The sequence below is a fragment of the Electrona antarctica genome (genome assembly GCF_951216825.1).
Source record: "Electrona antarctica genome assembly, chromosome: 19".
Lineage (NCBI taxonomy): Eukaryota > Metazoa > Chordata > Actinopteri > Myctophiformes > Myctophidae > Electrona > Electrona antarctica.
This window is the reverse complement of record NC_136800.1, coordinates 10,881,343-10,900,667: the sequence shown is the minus strand read 5'-3', so window position 1 is coordinate 10,900,667 and position 19,325 is coordinate 10,881,343. Positions and strand designations below refer to the sequence as shown.

Below are 19,325 nucleotides of genomic sequence, written 5' to 3'. Positions count from 1 at the left end.
TAGGATTCATAAAGATTACATAAACAGTTAGTCTTAATACTTTTTAATGCACTTCAAAGATAAACATGACATATATTCTTCACATCTGGGTAAGTCACCGTTAATGTAACCACAAGACGACATGCACCTAATGTTACACCTAATAATGGTGTAACATTTCCATGTTCAATTGCCGCTTTACATTGAAGTTGGGTGTTAACATTGCAAAACAAGAACATCTTTGCCCATAAGGAATGGATTGAAATGAAAAATGAATATAGTCAGGACAATGACAATTCTACTCAAGAATGAAAATAAGCCATCAAAAGGTGAAAAAAAAAAGATTGAATAGTTTACCTCAATGGGTAGTGTAGCCTTCTTAAGTAGAGTAGTTTGTCTTGTGTGCTTGATTTATGTGTGTACACACAGGGTATGCATCGGTTCGCATATACAGTATATGTATCACGGCTTCTTTAAAAATCACTTTTGTCAAGTGATTAAAGCAACCCACTGGATATAGAGTACATAGTCTAAACTTTAACATAACTTAAGAAATTATACAATATAAAAGTTTTACAAATGTACAATTTAACTATAAAATAACTGAGTTAAACTGTTCACAGCTGGTCTTAATAAAAAGGCCTGCAAGTTATATACTGTAGTTATTGTAAATCCCTATCAAAGATAGGTGGCCATTACATATTTGTTTTACATTTTTCAACATTTAAGTTTTGTTCTTTCTCATCACCTACAGTAGTTCTTGGATGCAATCCTACTACAGTACAGTACATCACTTAGATTTTACCCAGCCTCACACACTAGTCTCAAAACGTTTCATGAATCCACATTGCTAGTAGATTATGGAAAGAGTTAAATATTTTATGACAATTTATAAACCAGGCCTGTACAGCCAAGGATTAGTTGGAATCCAGTCATTTCAACAATATAGTTGACTTAATACTTCTACCTTCATGGATCAAATAAGAGTCATGTTCCTGAGAAAATATACATAATTCTTTCAGATTTGCTCTACAATTTAAAATGACTCAGCTAGCGGGAATGTAAAACGACGTAAAGACCTGCATTACAGTGCCGCCTTAAATGCCCACATACTGTTAGAAAAGCACTGCATGTTTATTTGTGTTACAAGAGTCTCAAGAACATCCAATATCAACTGAAAACAAAGCCTTGTTTCTCACTGCTACATTACCATCTACAGAAACCACTGTGGTCATCTGGCTAATGCATCCTGTAATATTCACTACAATGGAATCCAACACCACCAGCATAATGTGACTGGTCATACCGGTACATTACAGAATTCCTCTGGTGTTAGCACAGTAGCACAAGTCGCTCCCACTAAGTACTATGACTTAAAGTAGCACAACTCTTCGCCACTATCTATGACCTAAGTCCTAACCTAACCAGTTTATCCAGTTGATGGAGTGAGACATGCAGGTCTCTCTTGTTACTTTGTGAGAAATCCATAGCTAGGCCAGAACAATAAATGGGACAGAATTACTTCAGTACATGACTGCCCGTTTAAGTTTAGCAACTAAACGGGCAGTCATCTATTTTGACAGGACCAAAATTATAAAGACAATAAATCTTAAACACCATATGGAGTTACACATAAAATAACCATTAATGAAGTTTTGTGAGGACATTGTGTCAAAAAAATTAAAAATAAGAACCTTGTAGGCCAAACCAGTCAAAGAACTAGATACAGTAAAAAGTGTTCCACTGTGATTTACATTTCCTCTGAAATGTGTCAAATATAGTTTTAGGTGTTGCCGAGGATGCCGTCTGAACTTCACTGGCCACCACCTGACGGAATGTCCAGAACTGGAATGGAGGCCTGCTGCGCTTTTGTAAGGAGAAGCCGTAAAAAGAGTTGAGGGCTCTCAGGACTCTCGATCCTCTATGAAGACATGTCGACCTTCTTAACGTTGGTTATTTCCTGGGGGAGATAAAACTTTGTTTCACATTTTCTGTTTGGCTGTGGCCGGTAGGTCTGTTCAGATCAGATTTGGGGACACCTCAAAACATAATCCTGGTCAATTTTTGTTATCAGTTTTAATCAATGCTCATGGAATAATAAACGGCATGTATCCATAACAGTAACAAACTGTAGCAGTAAGTAGAAAGTAGTTATCCAGCAGATTCTTCCCCTCAATTATGAAAGTAGGAAAAGAAACATCCGTTTTTTGATAAGTGGCCTTGATATAAGCGTGATACTGATGCGAGTTGTCCCAATATGGGAAAATAACCGACTTGGCAGAGAGAACTTCACCTCTTCCTGCCAATTAATAAAACCACAATTCAAACAATTTAGTTTTATAGCAGCTTCCTGTTTCATTTGCTAGTCTTGTAACTCATATCATAATGGCTTGTCTTAATTCTAATCCCTCAAATGCCCTATTCATTGTACGTATCCCACATTGATGTTATAAGCCAGCCACTATTTTTCTTGCATTTCCATTACTAGAGTGGTGCCCGTTGGGCACTGGCCTACTTGGAACGATGCAAATTGGAAATGAATGTCCCACCCAGTTATGTCTGTGTCCCTTTTATGCCCATATATGAATCAGGCATGCCCAAATATGGATTCTATGCAGATGTCAGAACATCATGTGATGTCAGAACAGGCCAGCTCCATATATGGAGATATTAGGAGTGATCAGGTTCAGAGCCTGGACAGAGGCTTTTGTGCTGGTTCTGGACAAAGGTGTATCCGACGGACTCGACACCGGGCACTGCACTCCCTGTGGGGGTGTGGAACACATGTGTCGAATTTGACGTACGTACGTACGTACGTACGTACGTACGTACGTACGTACGTACGTACGTACGTACGTACGTACGTACGTACGTACGTACGTACGTACGTACGTACGTAAGTAAAGAGAGGTGCACACAGAGGTGCATTTATAGATAGCTGGTATTTAATACAAGTTTCAGGATATGTGTTTGGGCTATCCTCACTGGTAACTTACCTCAAGAAGAGCATCTTTTAACTTGGCATAGGCATCCTCCAAGTTATCATTGACAATGACAACATCAAATAAGCCATCTTCTTTACCTGGGAGGAGAAGGCAGGATGGTTCAGCAACGCAGCCCAACAAGTGAATCAATGTTTTGGCCGAGTGCCAACCTGGCTTACAATCACTATTGGGGCTTGTACCGTAAAAACGACTCTAAACAAGTTTGGTTCCCAAACTTTTTCATGTCAAGGAACCACAAATTGACACTAATTACCCCCATTTGAAGAGATATGCCAGGGACCCCCATAAGAGAAGATTTCTATGGCTCAAGGACCCCAGGTTTGACCTGAATTAGGCTACAGCGCACCAGTTAATGGCATTTCTATCTCTGGGACCCATTATATTGTCAAAGTTAATTTAACTCTGAGTGTACACTTTTTTCCCCCTCATTTGCACACCGAGTTACAGACCCATAAGGGTCCATTTGGTTCATAATTATCATTTAGCTGGGGACCCCCTGGAACTCTCTCAATGACCCAAAGGGGTCCCCGGACGCCACTTTGGGAACCACTGCTAAACACGACCTCATCGTGATTGGCTGCCTCCTAGCGACCTTACTAGCGAACTAGTCATGATTGGCTGCCTCCTAGCGACCTTACTAGTGAATTAGTCATGATTGGCTGCCTCCTAGCGACCTTACTAGTGAACTAGTCATGATTGGCTGCCTCCTAGCGACCTTACTAGTGAACTAGTCATGATTGGCTGCCTCCTAGCGACCTTACTAGTTAACTAGTCATGATTGGCTGCCTCCTAGCGACCTTACTAGTGAACTAGTCATGATTGGCTGCCTCCTAGTGACCTTACTAGTGAACTAGTCATGATTGGCTGCCTCCTAGCGACCTTACTAGTGAACTAGTCATGATTGGCTGCCTCCTAGCGACCTTACTAGTGAACTAGTCATGATTGGCTGCCACCTGGCAGTCATGACTAGAGTGTCAATTCTTGTTAAAATAACTTTTGAACACTTACTGATCTCCATGTCCACCTGAGCTGCCTGTAAACGCTTTTGGAGACTTTCCTCTGACTCGGTTTTTCTGTCTCTTAAACGCTTTTCCTGGGAAGACAATAAATAAAATATTAGGATAGCAGGATAAATTTCACATATCAATAGAAAATCGGTGCAACAGTTAAACTGTTGGATTTAAAAAAAAGAAATAGCTACATTTGCTCTGGTATACATACAAAGACTCATTTTTAAAAAGTACAGGGTTTTTAAAGGTTCTATATTGTCAAAATCTGTTTTGTTTGCATTTGTTTACAGGCTAAAAGAGTGACTTCATGAGAGCCGTTTCACTTTACAATGCAAGTGAATGAGGAGCATATTTTGAATCATTTCTAAATCAATGGACAACCATGTTAGATTTCCTTCCCACCTTTGGAGTTGCATCATGGCAAGGCGACTACACAACCCTAACCTATACCAAAGTGTCCTTGGCCCTTTGAGTGGTTAATCAATTCATTGATATACGTAAACATTATTCCATTAAATCGAAAACGTTATCAATGGAATAGCTAGGAATTGCATAGATAAAAATATCGATCCATGATAGCTCTGCAAGACTTGTGACAATACTCATGTCCTGCACAAGTTAGTGCATATGCTTTTATACGGTATAGGGCATTCACTTCTAGTCATTTTTACTAGTCGACTAGTTGCCTAGTTTACTAGTCGACTAGTTGTTTAACCACCTATTATGTAAAAAAAAAATGTACATTTAAAAACTGTGTACATTGGTGACTATAACTATAATCTACCTGTTCTTGAGGCCTACAAAATCGGGGGGAAATAAATAAATAAACTTTTTTTTTTCTTATTAACTAGTCAACTAGTACCAGCAAGGTCGACTAGTGGATTTACTAGTCGACTAGTAAACTAGTCGACTGGTTGCTTAATGCCCTAATACGGTATACATGAAACGTGACGCATGAAATCTTGTATCGCCGACATGGCTCCACAGAGACTGCGTGTCCTCGTGTCCTCACCAGGATGTTCATGGACGGAGGCTGGATGGACACATAGACGGGCGTTAGGTCTGTCCCCTTGATGTTTTTCACACCCTGCATATCAATGTCCAGTATGCAGATGAGGTTCTTGGCCTGGACATCTTGCACAGCAGCTTTGCTAGTCCCATACAGGTTTCCGGAAAACTCCGCGTTCTCAAGGAACTCCCCGTTGCCGATTGCAGTCTGCATAACTTCCCTTGTAACGTAATGGTAATCTGCGATGAGAACAAAATAGACGATTATACTCAAATCTTGAGCCAAAAGGGCAATGGCTTGAAAGAAGGAGTCACAGGAGAATAAGGAGAACGTACCTTTGCCATTCTCTTCACCAGGTCGAGGATTTCTTGTTGTATCTGAGGAATGACAATACATATGGCTTAGAGATTTTGTTGTTGTTTTGAACAGGAAACATCCTGACAACAAGAGACCTAAATCAACGAAGCAAATAAAATACAGGCTAAAATATATGCTGTTACTGTATATGTTCATAAGAACACGAGTCATGCGTCAGTACTATCGTAGTTTACACAGGCACACTTACGTGACACACTGAAGCCAAAAACACCATTGTATTCCTTCATGAGCTTCTTAACCAGCGTGCTTTTCCCTGCCCCCGATGGGCCACTGAGCACCACAGGCCTGGGACCAGCCATAGCTTGAAGAGAGGAGAGAGAGACTGGGTTAAGTGGATGCAAGCAGAGAGCAAAGTGAATCACTGGGCAAATGGGAGGGAAAAATACAAACACTGGAATCTTATGTGGGTGGAGTTAGAAGAACCACATTTGCAAAAGCATGAGTCATGGAGCATACTTTTTACACCTTTCTCTGAGAAGGGAAAAGAGGTGGAACAAATTAACAAAGCAATGACTGCCTCGTCTTTTTCGAACTACGCTTTATCATGTGTGATAAACACAATTAACATTACAAAATAATCAGCAGTTTCCAGATACTGCTGAACCATCGCTAATGATTTCCCATAAGACCAGCAGAGGTCCTCTTGTTAACAAGGTGCTGTCATGGAACAATTCCACCTTAATTGGGGTTGCAGACGAACCCTATCTGGTGTCAAGAAACGGTTGCAAGGTTAGGAAAAACAGAAAAAGAAGCTAATTCACCAGCTATTTTTTCTTATAGGTCCAAGTTTGTTAACCTTAAACAGATACATGTAAGATGTAACAAAAGCACTAAAACCAATAAATCAAACCCACTGGCTCTAGTCTCAGGTTCTGATCTGACTGTGCAACTTTTACATCCAACCATTTGGCCGACATATCATAGAAATATCTGTCTGTAATGACTGCAATGAAAGCCAGAGACAAAAAATGCTCTGAACTTCTTCAATGCAAGTCCAAGCTAGCCAAGCGCTTTGACAGTGATCTCCAAACTCAACTGGGCATCCTAAAAACCCAACGAAACAAGCTAAGAAACATTGTAACTACCATGACCAAATCCGCAAAAAGATACTTTATCAATGATAAAGCAGAGGAAAACAAAAACAATCCTGGGGGGTTCAGGGGCCCGTTTCACGAAACTTGGATTAGAGATTAAACCAGGATTTAACAGATATCCTGGTTTAATATATCCTGGATCAGCGATTAACCGGTTTCATGAAAGCTGGTTAATCTTGCCAGATTAGGTTTGCCAGTTAACCTGGATATAGCCTTGGAAAGCCAGACGTTTTTATTTCCAGGGAGAAAAAAAAAGGCTGGGTCAGAGTCCACTTCAATTCGGCATAGAGTAGCGCAAACATCGCTCACTCTCTGCCGATTTCTGATCGTCTGCACCTTTGTTAAATTGACACACACACGCACACACGTACACTCCTCTCTCTCTCTCTGTCGCTCCAAGTAATTAGTCTCATGTCGCGCAGCTGCGCAGTTTCTCGCTGCCTATGCCATAAAAAGCATAGGCGAGTTCCAGGCTAACCTGGATATGTTGAGGCTTGATTCAGTTTCATGAAAGCAATGCCACACTAGTTACCATGGAAACTAATGCTGTGGATTTAGCCTGCTCCGGACCAGGCTAACAGCCAGGTTTAACCTAATCCTGATGTCTTTACTGTTCATTAAGCAGTCAATCTGATCACAAACCAATTATTTTTGCCACACTTATTCAATTATGGGTTTATGTTGCCTTGTTTTAAATCGGTCTGCATTAAAGAACTAATTTAAGCACTATATACAAAATCAAAGAACCAAAAAATATAGGCTGCACAACCTCATCATGACAGCTTGTAGATCAGCTGCTTTTGGTGAATGTTCCCCCAGAATAGGTTTGCTGTGGTGCAAGTGGTAAAGAAGAATTATATTATAAAATGTTTTTTTTTTTAAATGTAAAGGTGAAAACATTACTAAACTAAAACTATTACTATTACTAAACTAAACTACTCATTGTTTTACAACATATTACCATTGTAACATTTCACCCACTATTGAACCCATGACCCACGGTTCACCAGTCTGGCCCCTGTCTGGACAAGTGGTAAAATGTAGACTATATTTTTGGGGTAATTAATCATTCAGTCTATCCACTATTGAGAGTATTTTCTCTCTTTAGCTACTGTTTCTTTTAGAAGCTTAAATCCTTGTATCAGTAAATCTGGAATAGATTAGTAAAGATACTGAGATATACAGAAGGGGGCAGTAATGCAACTATTAAGGATGCCAACTGCCATAATACCCCACGAAGAAGAAGGATCTGTAAATCTGTGTTCCACCGAACTGGGTCTAGAGAGCAAAAGCCAGGCTCTGCATTCAGCCAGGCTTTATGATCCTGGCTCCATAAATCCACCCATTCTAAGCCTCGCTTGGCTTTAGTGGAATGGAATAAACCAGGCTGTACAGACCAGGATTTAACAAACCTGGTTTTGCCTTAAATCCTGGATTAGTTAATCCAAGTTTCGTGAAACAGGCCCCTGGAAGCCGCAGTCAGAAACTAAAAACCAGGTTTACAAACATAAAATCGAACGACATCCTCATCACTGACAAGCTTGACGTGAACTACTTAAACATCTTCTTTACAAACATTGCAACAACGCTGGTTAACAAACTGCCCTCCCACTCCGGGAGCTTTGGTGTAGAGCACATCAAAGCCTTCTACAAAAGCCTAGGTGTTTGTAAAGATGATTTTAAACTAGCAATGGTAACAACAGAAGAGGTATTTTTAAAAAGAAAAGAGTGCCCTTCAACCCCACAAGGCCACTGGCCATGACAATATTCCCTCCAAATTTCTCAGAAACTCGGCCATCTCTATAGCTCATAATAATTTTAAACCTCTCCATCAAACAGGGACAGGTCCCCCAAGATTTCAAACTGGCTAAAGTAACCCCCCTGCACAAGAAAGGGAGCAAATTAGATATCCTTTATGATGATTTCCTGTTTTTTGGCTATATAGAAGTGCATATTTGTATGTCTCTATATGTTAAGATGAATTGAACAAGGTGGACCCTTTTGTAAACAAGTGTGCTTTATTGGGTCGTCCACTCAGTTACGTTTTTTGTATTGAGTTGTGCTTGAAATGTACTGTAATTCTGCAAACTGTTAATAAATACTTCAATCATGCATTGCTTTTTACAACTTTTGCCTGTCCAGATTATTAAGGACCACGTCACCACTTTTGAACCCATCTTCATATAATACGTCCTCACTAATAATCATGATAAAATGGCACCATTTTTTTCTACTCAGTCCGTGTCTCATAGGAGGGCTGTGGGCAGTTCAGAAACACGTCCACCAGTGACATCATCGATGGGGAATCCAACCTAATAGAAACTGCAGGCTTTCTAGTCATGAAAGTTGCAATGCGAAAACGGAAGCCATCGTTCTCACGATAATAAAAATCTAAACATTTTTGTGAAAATAGTTTAAAAAAAATCTGCCTGGTGGACGGGTTTCTGAACTTTCCACAGCCCTCCTATGAGATGAGACACAGACAGAGTAGAAAAAAAGCATGCCATTTTATCATGATTATTAGTGAGGACGTATTATATGAAGATAGGTTTCAAAAGTGGTGACGTGGTCCTTTAATAATTAATCAGATAAAGTTTCAGCAGCCTGAAGAATCAAGTTGTCTCTAGGCATTGTCCTTACCGTTACTCACTAGGGAAGTGTGTGAAAGTTCGGGCAGATGTCAGCTATGGATGGTATTTTAAAGAGATGGGAATTGTATGTGTACATGGAGTGGAGTGTAGCCTAGCTTTTTGTGGCATACCATGTAGGCAGGGACAAGACGAAGAGAGCGAGAGAGAGAACCAGATGATGATTACACAGCCCTCCCACCAGTTATCTTCTTGACTTGCACCATCCTCAGAGAAAATCCCCATACTGTACATGAAAATATACTACTGTATTTTTCCAAACAGTAACACTTAATATGCAACATCGATTTGGACACCGGTGTTTAAAAGGAACCAGGGCAGGGGGCTGTAGGCTTTTATTTATGTTTGCACCGGCATGCACCGGACCATTATTTGGTTAGAGTTCCTGTCGAGCATGTTATTTAAAGGGACACTTCACCCTTTTTGCAAAATGGCGTTTAGAAGATTTAGAACACTTTCCTGGGAGTCTGTGTGTGTAGTATGTGGTTTTAGATATTTTAGATTTTAGCAGTGTCCATGACATCATAGACACTGGGCCCACTTCCTTCCTGGACTACAATTCCCATAATGCTTTGGTGCACTGCTCCTCCTTAGCACACATTACACGCAAAAATAACCCCAGGGAAGTGGGTTTTTTTTTTGCAAAAGCGGTGAAGTATCCCTTTAACTAAATACTCAATCCAAAGACACTGGAAGGCTAAAAATACCAAAGTGATTCCATTATCTTTGACCAGACAATGCTAAAAATCAATGAATTAAAACCATGCCTCCAAGCAAAACAGCACGGATGCAGTGAGGTTGCAAGGTTTTGCAGGTGCAAGTGACAGTGCCATTCTTCTCCACAGCCTCTTGATTGTTTACTCTAAACAGCAATGTGATGGAGACCCTGTTCAGGAAGTACATAAGGGTGCGTAGTATCGACTCAGTCGGTATAAGCCAAGTTCATCCTTTTCGGAACCTTGTCCTGTTGATCACTAATGATGTCCTCAATGAATAAAGTCTTCCCCACAGAGACATCTTAGAAATGAAACGTAGCATCACTATTTTCAAAGTCAAATTCATATCATAGTTGCTATTTTGGAAGCCAGTACTTGATTTATTTCCATGGCATTTGCCGTTCTTTTTATCTTCTATTTTTTACTCAAGCAAAATGTTCCTCTGGTCTTGATATTTAAGTGGCGAGAGAGCTAATTTTAATGGAGCATGATGGTCGGTACTTGGTAGAGCACTTATAGACAAGTAAAGGATGCTTCTGTCCACACATCGCAATTATCAGAGAATGGAGAGAAGGAGGCAGCTAAAACGGGCTTGACAGGTTTTTTTCCCCTTCCATGATTTTGGAGGTCAAAGAAATATTACAGGAACAACAGTTCAGAGAAAACAGTGTTCAGGGAGAGGAGGGAGGGATCCCACAACTTTGTTCCACATTGATCACATGTCTTTCACTTTCACTGTGACGTGACAATAAAGTTGATTCTGCCCAATACGTTTCACAGCCGTACTCACTCAAGTCATTCCTACTGAGAAATTTGCAATAGCATTTGTTTCCCAACACTTTTGGCTCACATGGCATGCAAGCAATTCCATAAACATCTTACAGTAACCATAAAACCATGTCAAGTGAGGGGCGCTAATATATTAAAGTCTAACTCATGATTAGGTGATGTAAAACAAACAGTGTCAAAACAAACATTAAATTATCTTTATTCTAAATTTCCCTTCATTGTCAATGGTGTTTTTTGAGGGGCGCTAGCCCCTCCTATATACAGGTGGTTTAATGTTTGTTTTTAGTTCAATGTTTGTTTTAAAAACGCCATTGACAATGAAGGGAAAATCATATTGTCCCTCATTACGTCATATTCACTCTTTATTGTTAATGGCATTTAATGTTCGTGTTGGCACCGTTTGTTTTACATCACATCACTTAATCAACATGAGTTAGACTTTAATATATTAGGGCCCCTCACTTCACACGGGTGTGATTTTAAAAACATTAAACCTACTCAAAAATTGGCAGCACTATTTTAAAGGATTCATCTATCTATATATATATATATATATATATATATAATTTTGAGCATAATGGAAAATTAGTTAGGCCAAGAGGTAATATAACAGTGTTTAAAAAAAATCTGACGAAGCCGTTGACCTGACCCGGCTCCAGAAAAATGCAGCTGTAATGTTACTGCTAATTCTCACACATTTCACAGCAAGTCTCAACATTTCTAATCTGACAAAGGCTCTATTATAGAAAATGTGGGACATGTGACTGATGTGAATTCATTTATGGGTGGGTACCAATTAGAATCAAGACATTGGATTACATTACAACAAACCTGTGCATTGAATGGTATGCAACTGATCTTTGTCTGTAACCAATTAAGAAATCTGCTATAATTAACTTCATGTGAAATCCGTTAGGACTTAATTTGAAGTGTGTTGCTGCAGACAGATGCAATTTGGTCACAAGACAAAACGTACAGTATACAGGACAGGTTCCACATTGATCACATGCCTTTCACTTGTAAAACTGTGACGTGACAGACAGGTCAGTCAAAATGACAATGTCTTAAAATATGCTCAACAAAAACTGTGAAAATAAGCTCTCCATTGTCCATTCCATTGCATAGAGGTATAGTCATACTCATATAGAATAATCTCAGTTAGAGCAAATAGTGCAGACCTAAGCCATGTACTGTACTCCAAATTGTCCATTTAAAGGATGTGTGCTTCAGATAATCATAAAAGATTTAATCATAAAGTGCGCTACACTTTATGATTAAACCTTTCAGGTAGCGTATCAAATGAACACAATTAAACAGTTGAACAGTACATCTCAGACAGCATCATTGGTTTTCTAGTTTTGGTTATTTACAATAATAATAATGGCTGAACTTGGAAAATATCAACTGACCGCCTTCCAGACAGTTCCTACCTGAGAAGAGTCGAGTTGAAATGTATCTCATGTACATGAACATTAAAGCTTTTTTAAATCCAAGGCTGTAGCAGCGTCCTAGATGATTGTGTCTCTCTTTCCTGTGCCCGGTCTCCTTGTGAGAGCCATTACGGACCGAGTCTAACGTCATTACGTCATCGGAGCCACAGCAGCATCAGTACCCATTAGCACACAACTCACTGGAAACACACAGCAAACAAAACTACTGTGATCAAATAGTTTGATCGCCGAGGCTTCATCGTCAACACCAATACGCTTGATCTCGCATTTCAGTCATTTCTAGGATGATTCGGGGTTTCAGAACGCCCGAAAGCGGAAAAGAAACAAGTGTGTGGGGGAGGAATAATTTTTACAAAATTGTTCTTCTATTTTACCTAGCCATCTTGTATTCTTGTTGTTTGTGTTTTTGGGCGGGAATATCTGCCATGGCTTTTAAGTTCTCAGCCGTTTAGTAGAAACGTGTAGGGTAAATAAGAGTTCTAAATATAGTAGGTAAGAGATCATAAACTAAAACATCAGCGTTGTGACCATGGAATAGGTTGTGACGCGCACGCGCAGAAACTAGTGTTGCCGGATTTTGCGAGAGAAATAAGCAACCAAGGTATATCAAAAGAAGACAACAAAATAGCGATGAAAAAGGCTGATCTACCAGCTTTATTTACTATTATGAAAGAAACTGGAACATTTTGAAATCTTGTTTGAAACATAAAACAAATCTGGTACAGGGTCACTCACTCGGTGGCACAATATATTTTCAGATGGGGGGGGGGGGGGGGGGGGGTTCAATTGCTCAAATACATACGCCTATTAATGTGGTGGTCCTTGATTTGAGAACCACTCGTTTAAACTGCATTAGGAAACAAGGCCAACATAACTACACTTTAGAAATAAGCCCCAGGAAAAACAAGCCCAATGTCGCTTAGAATAAGCAGACACGGCAACACTAGGGCAGACGCGCATGGAATAGATCCCACCTCGCGAGATTATCCTTCCCTGAAGAAGAGTCAAGAGAGAAGTTACTAAAGTAGCAGGCCTGCTAGCTAGCACTGTGGTACACTGGTACCTATTCTACTGCCTGTGGTGGCTGGTACACGTGTGGGAAAGAACCGTATCTACGCGACGCAGACATGTTTGGCTCCTCGAGGTCTGGAGGAGTTCGGGGAGGCCAAGACCAGTTCAACTGGGACGACGTGAAAGTCGACAAGCACAGAGAAAACTATCTTGGTGAGTCGACTGGCGGCTAGCACTTAGCCCGGCTAACTCGCTAGCATCCCGGCTAAATGGCCAGAAAGACCAACCAAAGGCAGTTAGTAGTTCCATCTGTAAAAGAGCAGTCATAACGCAGCATAACACTTCGTTTTACCTGATCCTGTACTGTTTGTACACCAATCCCGCATTGTAATGGTTCCAGGGGCCGCAGCTTCTGTACAACTGGGTTGATGACTCAATGAAGTTTGCTGCCCGTGACACACACTACTGACATCAATAGAAAACTGGCCCGAATAGATCACACCAGCTGCTGGTCCTCTTGTAAGATCGGGCCAACCACTTCCGTGCACGCGCAGATTGTTATGTGCAATAAATAGTAGGCTTACACCCTATTCATGATTGTTGTTGATGATGATGTGCACCCTATGGAGTTTGACCTGAGAAAAGTGCAACAGATACCTGAAAAAGTGCAACAGAAACCAATACATTAAAACCGTGATTGCTTAGGGAAAGTTTATTTGATTTCTGACTATAAAATGCTTCTTATCAAAACACTACCATAATGTCACCTCTTTTAGGGAACTCATTAATGGCACCTGTAGGGCGCTGGCAGAAGGGCAAAGACTTGACATGGTATGCTAGAGATAAACAAGGTGGCGTAAGGGAGCTGTCCAGAGAAGAGGAGATTGCTGCTGTGAAAGCTGAAGAGCAGGAAGCTTTGATGGCTGCCTTGTAAGTGTCATGACTCGCATTTTTGATTGATTGATTGAAATATGTATTAACAGTTTGCAGAATTACAGTACATTTCGAGCACAAACTCAATACAAAGGCTGTTAACTGTGAGTGGACGACCCAATTAAGCATTACACTTGTTTCCAACAGGGTCCACCATGTTCAATTCATCAATATCATGTAATAATTGTTGAAGGAAGGATGTGTAATGTGTACACCACTACGCCCACACATGAATCCCTGTTATGTATATTCCCCTTTCTATTTAGAGGACACAAGAATATAAGGAGACAACCCACTGGCCTGACCAAAGAGGTATTTCCCTTTTGTCATTAGGCTTGCTTTGGTTTTAATTCACTTCTTTCCGTCACCCAAGTCTGACATTTTCTGTGTCCCACACCAGGACCTTGCAGATGTGTGTAGGAGGGAAGAGCCTGATGGTGAAGAGAGAGATGTGGACCGTATCTCAGGCCTGGGAAGCTCTGGGTGATTGTTGTTTTTAAAAACGTTTTCATAGGACTTTTGGTCATTTTGGTTGCATTGCTAGTCCCCCAGGCCTGGCCTTGCACTGTATTAACGTTTTATATAAAGCACTTTTAATTGCCCCAGTGTATGAATTGACTAAGTGAGCTTTACAAATTAACTTGCATAGTATCACAGAGTAATGTTTTAGTTGTTTAAATTACCTCCATCAGAGGAGATTATTTTAATGCTTATGCACGTCGGGTGCAGTTTGAGCTAAGTTGCAGTTAAAGCAGCGGTTCATTTGTCCATTTTTATTTTCCTGAAGCAAAAATAATCCTCTTGAAACTCAAGTGGAGGAGAAGGGGTTCTTCATTTGAGTGGACCATGATTGTAGTAGGGTACTTACGTTTACAAGTATGTTTCTGTCCACAGTGTTACGTCACGGAAAATTATGCTCTCCCAAAAAGAGAAGGAGGCTGCTAAACTTGGCTTGGCAGTATTCACAGTAAGTTTTTGGTCCTCAGACACTTTAAATGTAATCTATTGTTATACTCCTCATTGACTTACATTGTACGGTGAAACGGCTCTAAAGTCACTCTTTTAGTATGTGAACAAACACAAAGTTGATTCAGACAATATGAGCATCACCAAACCTCATACAGTTTTTTAATAATGTTAACTTCCTCTTGATTTTACTATTTGAAGACCTGGATCCAGTCCGGGTTTTCTTCCTAATAAAAATGGCAAAATCAACAGGAAATTAACATTTTTAATAAACAAAAGAAAAACAGTATGAGGTTTGGTGATCGTCTAAATCAACTTTGTTTGTGTTTGTTTATGTACTAAAAGAGCAACTTTGAGAGCTGTTTCAGTGTACAATGTAAGTCAATGAGGAGCATATTTTGAATTATCAATTTCTAAATTCTAATCACTGGAGGAATTATTTTTGATTTCTTGTCCACATTTGGAGTTGCATCATTGCAAGGTAACTATACAACCCAAACCTCTACCAAAGTGGTCTTGCACTTTAATTTCAGAAAATAAGACATGTAAGACAAAATGGGGGTCGATTCAAACCCGGGTCCTTGCAGGAATGGGTCATGTTTGAAGGTAGTCCGTTAGCCCATACCCGAGATATTGTTCTTGAGATATTGATGCATAATTAACTATGCAAATACAGGTCTGTGGGCTAGTAAACTGTCTACATTCCAAATAGGTGATAAACATTTTACAACATGGTCAACTAAAGACTTGGCAAGTAGATGATATTCGGCTCTATTGACAGGACCTTTTGTGGTGCAAATGCCAGTAGACGGACAGCTGTATTTTCTTTGCAATTAAAAGCTTAATTTCCTTAATTCTAAGTTTAAGGGGAAAAGGGAGGTTGGAACAGTGTGTTGCAAGCTGGGAAGTCACAAAGCAGGTCTCCTTGCCCACGTCACTGCGTGGGTGCGCACAATCCCACTGAAGAGGGAACCACTGGTCACTGTCTGAGGTGCTGAAAAGAGTTTTACAACAAGACGTTTGCTTGTCAAACTATCTTCAACAGGACCCATAGTTTAGGAGACAGAAAATGTCATGTAGTAGTTATTGAGGCAGATTTGTAGAGTGAAGCTAGATGGATGCCAAGTTTCTTGTCAATCGGACTCACAGCTTAGGAGTTAATTATTAGGGTCCCCATCAGGCCAATTGGGGTCATAATTGTTGTGCAAGTAAAGGCAGAAGAAAAGCCATCTTAAAAACAATAGTTTCAGCCCATTGTACTCCTAATTAGAAGGATTATGCCCATCACATATGAATGCATTTGAGTGTATGAGTGATGGGCATTGTCATCCCAGGTATGCCATTATAATGTTTCCTAAAGATACAGAAAACATAAATGCACATTTCACAAATTATGCAGATTTTTTGTTATGGGAGCTGAGCTCTACATAGATTTCCTGCAATATTTGTAATTAATTGGCTTTTCCCCTTTTTTACTGTTTGTGTCTTGAGTACATACACACTGAACATGAATTCTACGCGGCGATAAAGACAATGTTTTTTTTTATTCATAACTAGACTTTTCACTGCAAATATAGACGTCGATCTATATTGAGGCATTGTCTATGAATAGTTTTGGGGAAAAAAATATGAAAGGACTGGGCCATATGGACAAGATCAAATATCACAATATATATACGCCTATAATATTCCTTCAGAGCGTAAGTTTTTTGTAGAATTGAGCTCAGGTCTAAATGGGTTAATTAATGCAGCCTTTAAAATCAGGAAAGATTACACTTAATATCACAATATTGTGATATCCCTGAATATTAGTACAACACAATATATTATATATATTCTAATTCTTATATATAATATAGCCCTAATTATGAATATTCCCATGTTCCCACAATGTCACAGTAATAATTACACATGAATTTGTCATTCGACAGCTTAAGCTGAAACAAGGGCTTTTCTTCACAGCACCACAAGACTGAGGGTCGCTCCGAAACTTCAGCCAAAACCATGGACGAGAGTCTTGAAACGGAGGTGAAGGAGCAAAGGTGAGTACATGCAGAGTAATATCGAACACAAAATGCACCTGTCCTGCATATTGTCGCTGTCTGGCAGAAACCTTGTATCCATTATTTATTTTTTTCACTTTTCTTTCATAAATGAATGCCCTTCATTGTTGGGTTGTGAAGTAGCAAAAATGGCCAATCTACAAGTTCAACGCATTACGACACGGTGAGCGTGTAGATCCGCTATTTTAGAACTGTTTGAAAAGGCGCGTGGCTGCGGCGAACAGTTGAACTCTCAACACATGCACTTTGCTTTAATTTAAATTTTAAATGTATTCTTCAGGCATGAGAGCAAAAAGAAGAAGAAAGAGAAGAAGAACAAAAAAGAGAAAAAGAAGAAAGAGAAAAAGAAGAAAAGACAAAGAAGAGACTCCGCCTCCTCAGAATCCGATGACGACAGAAAGAGGTGTTGTATTTCTCGCAGTTGGAAGAACCTGGAGTTTGAAATAAGCCAAACATCTGGTGATGCATGACAGAGCACTAGAGGGCGCCAATGGACTGTCAGAGACTTGTAGCGTCATAATTTATTAGCCCATAACCTATTTTCAAAGTTCTGCTGGAAGTGATAAAAGTTCAATCTATTAATTTAGTTTACTATATGTGTGGATAAAGCCTAGACTTCATTGTAGAAGCCATATGCATCAGTGGTGTTAGGTGGATGAAATGTTCAATTGAATTCACCAAACCTTTACTTTTATTAACTGTACTTTGCTGTGGAGGAAAAGGAATCATATTAATCTGCAAAGTCCATTGATATTTCTGTTGAGTGTCACAATAAGTCCCTCAGGAAGCGGCGTAGTGCGTACTCGCAGCCCTCCCACCAACTTTACTCGACCCCCCCGCCGGGTCCCAATCATTGATGGTTTATTTCTTTCTACTCCCCAGGCATAGAAAGGACCACCATCATCATAATCCATCATGCCACAGTCAGAGTGGAGCCAGACCCCATGACAGCCATTCAAGGGGGGGGGCAAAGGCCGAGCGCCACGGCTCCCCCCCCTCCGATCGTCGCCAGCAGCGGCGTGACACAGACTCGTCCGACAGGGGGTCCCCTGTCCCCCGTAACCGTGCCAGCCACAAGGCGGCCCCTGCTGCTGCCACACAAAGCCGCAGGCGGCGCCATGACACAGACTCGGACGACTAGTGCCCCCCCTCCCCCTTCCCCCCCCGTCAGAGACACGCGGATAGAGCGCTCCTATAATAGGACCTCATTTGCCCTGGACAGGACAGCCCACATGACTGGATGGAAGTGGGACAATCTGTATGACCAGCAAATGTTTTTAACTGCATCACAGTCTTTTTTTTTTAATTGCAGGTTGTTTTTAATTGTTTACCTACTGTTGCACAAATAATTATGTCTGAAATGGTGTGATCATTTGTTTTTGTTTTTTTTATATCATGTTGGATGTGTTTTACGTTGAGCTACATGTTTTTTGTTTTGCAAAACGAGTAAATGAGTTACCATTGCATTGGACAAAGTATTGCTCATTTACAATTTCTTTACATTCCACCTATTAGCATCTCATTTAAGTGCAGCAAAACCTGTTTTGGAGTAGCCTCTGACTAGCACACCAAAAATACACTGTCAGTATTGATTCAGGTGTCATGCGTTTATAACCGTTAAGCTAAACCGTTGCCCTTTAGCTATATGGACTCCTGCACAACGCTTCTCTTTTTGCCATCTGTTGAAAATCCTCACAGATGTTCCCTGATGGTTTCCATCCTAGCACCTCTCCTCCATCCCACTGTGCCTCTCACACCACAGCAGCTCCTGGTCCCTTTTTTTTCTTTTCTCTATCAAGCCAGTGGTCCTTTGTCCCTCCCCGTTCTAGGTTAGGCTCCCTGGCTGGTGAGATACCGTTGGAATGCACTCCACTCGTCATAATAGAGTGTAGTGTTTGCATTTGCCTTGAAATGGTCTGAAAGAGGGCGTTCTGCAGGCTGGCACCTGGGGGTGCACTAAAAAAGAGCAAGGCATTCACAAAGAAGAGTGCAAAAAACCAAGCTGGTCCTTTTATATGGCCGAGTACTGTTAGGACCGCCACACACAAACCAGGGCTGATGGACCAGCAGGAGAGAAGAGCAGACAAAGCCACCCTGTAAGGGACCCAAGACTCTTTCCCCCTCCCTTTCCACGACCACCATACTCTTCCGCCATGTTTTATAGGCTTGGCTGCGTTAACCATAGCAGCCTAATTAACCTTAAAGAACGTTGTCCTAGATTGCTCCCCAATTGCACCCCCAACCCCACCTCCAGTGTTGGCGCCTGTGCATGC

At 40.6% G+C, this 19,325-nt stretch overlaps 2 protein-coding genes across 4 annotated transcripts; one reads left to right on the top strand and one right to left on the bottom strand.

Annotated features, from left to right (window-relative positions):
• Positions 1-480: 480 nt before the first annotated feature.
• guk1a (guanylate kinase 1a) lies at positions 481-13,635 on the bottom strand. Of its 3 annotated transcripts, XM_079488635.1 has the most exons (7): positions 12,059-12,661; positions 5,569-5,682; positions 5,339-5,380; positions 5,007-5,242; positions 3,993-4,077; positions 2,976-3,061; positions 481-1,939 (listed from the first exon to the last, which is right to left on the bottom strand). In XM_079488635.1, the coding sequence occupies exons 1-7, from the start codon at positions 12,207-12,209 to the stop codon at positions 1,901-1,903; spliced, it is 753 nt and encodes a 250-aa protein (XP_079344761.1). In that variant the 5' UTR covers positions 12,210-12,661; the 3' UTR covers positions 481-1,900. The 3 variants fall into 3 exon arrangements, with proteins under 3 accessions (XP_079344761.1, XP_079344762.1, XP_079344760.1); XM_079488636.1 differs by lacking the exon at positions 12,059-12,661 and adding an exon at positions 13,443-13,635 and having other exon boundaries at positions 5,007-5,380; XM_079488634.1 differs by having other exon boundaries at positions 5,007-5,380; positions 12,059-12,687.
• Positions 12,952-18,528, top strand: cUnh1orf35 (chromosome Un C1orf35 homolog). The gene is made up of 8 exons (XM_079488633.1): positions 12,952-13,303; positions 13,867-14,020; positions 14,290-14,335; positions 14,424-14,506; positions 14,918-14,990; positions 16,952-17,031; positions 17,333-17,455; positions 17,935-18,528. The coding sequence occupies exons 1-8, from the start codon at positions 13,207-13,209 to the stop codon at positions 18,191-18,193; spliced, it is 915 nt and encodes a 304-aa protein (XP_079344759.1). The 5' UTR covers positions 12,952-13,206; the 3' UTR covers positions 18,194-18,528.
• The last annotated feature ends 797 nt before the right edge of the window (positions 18,529-19,325 follow it).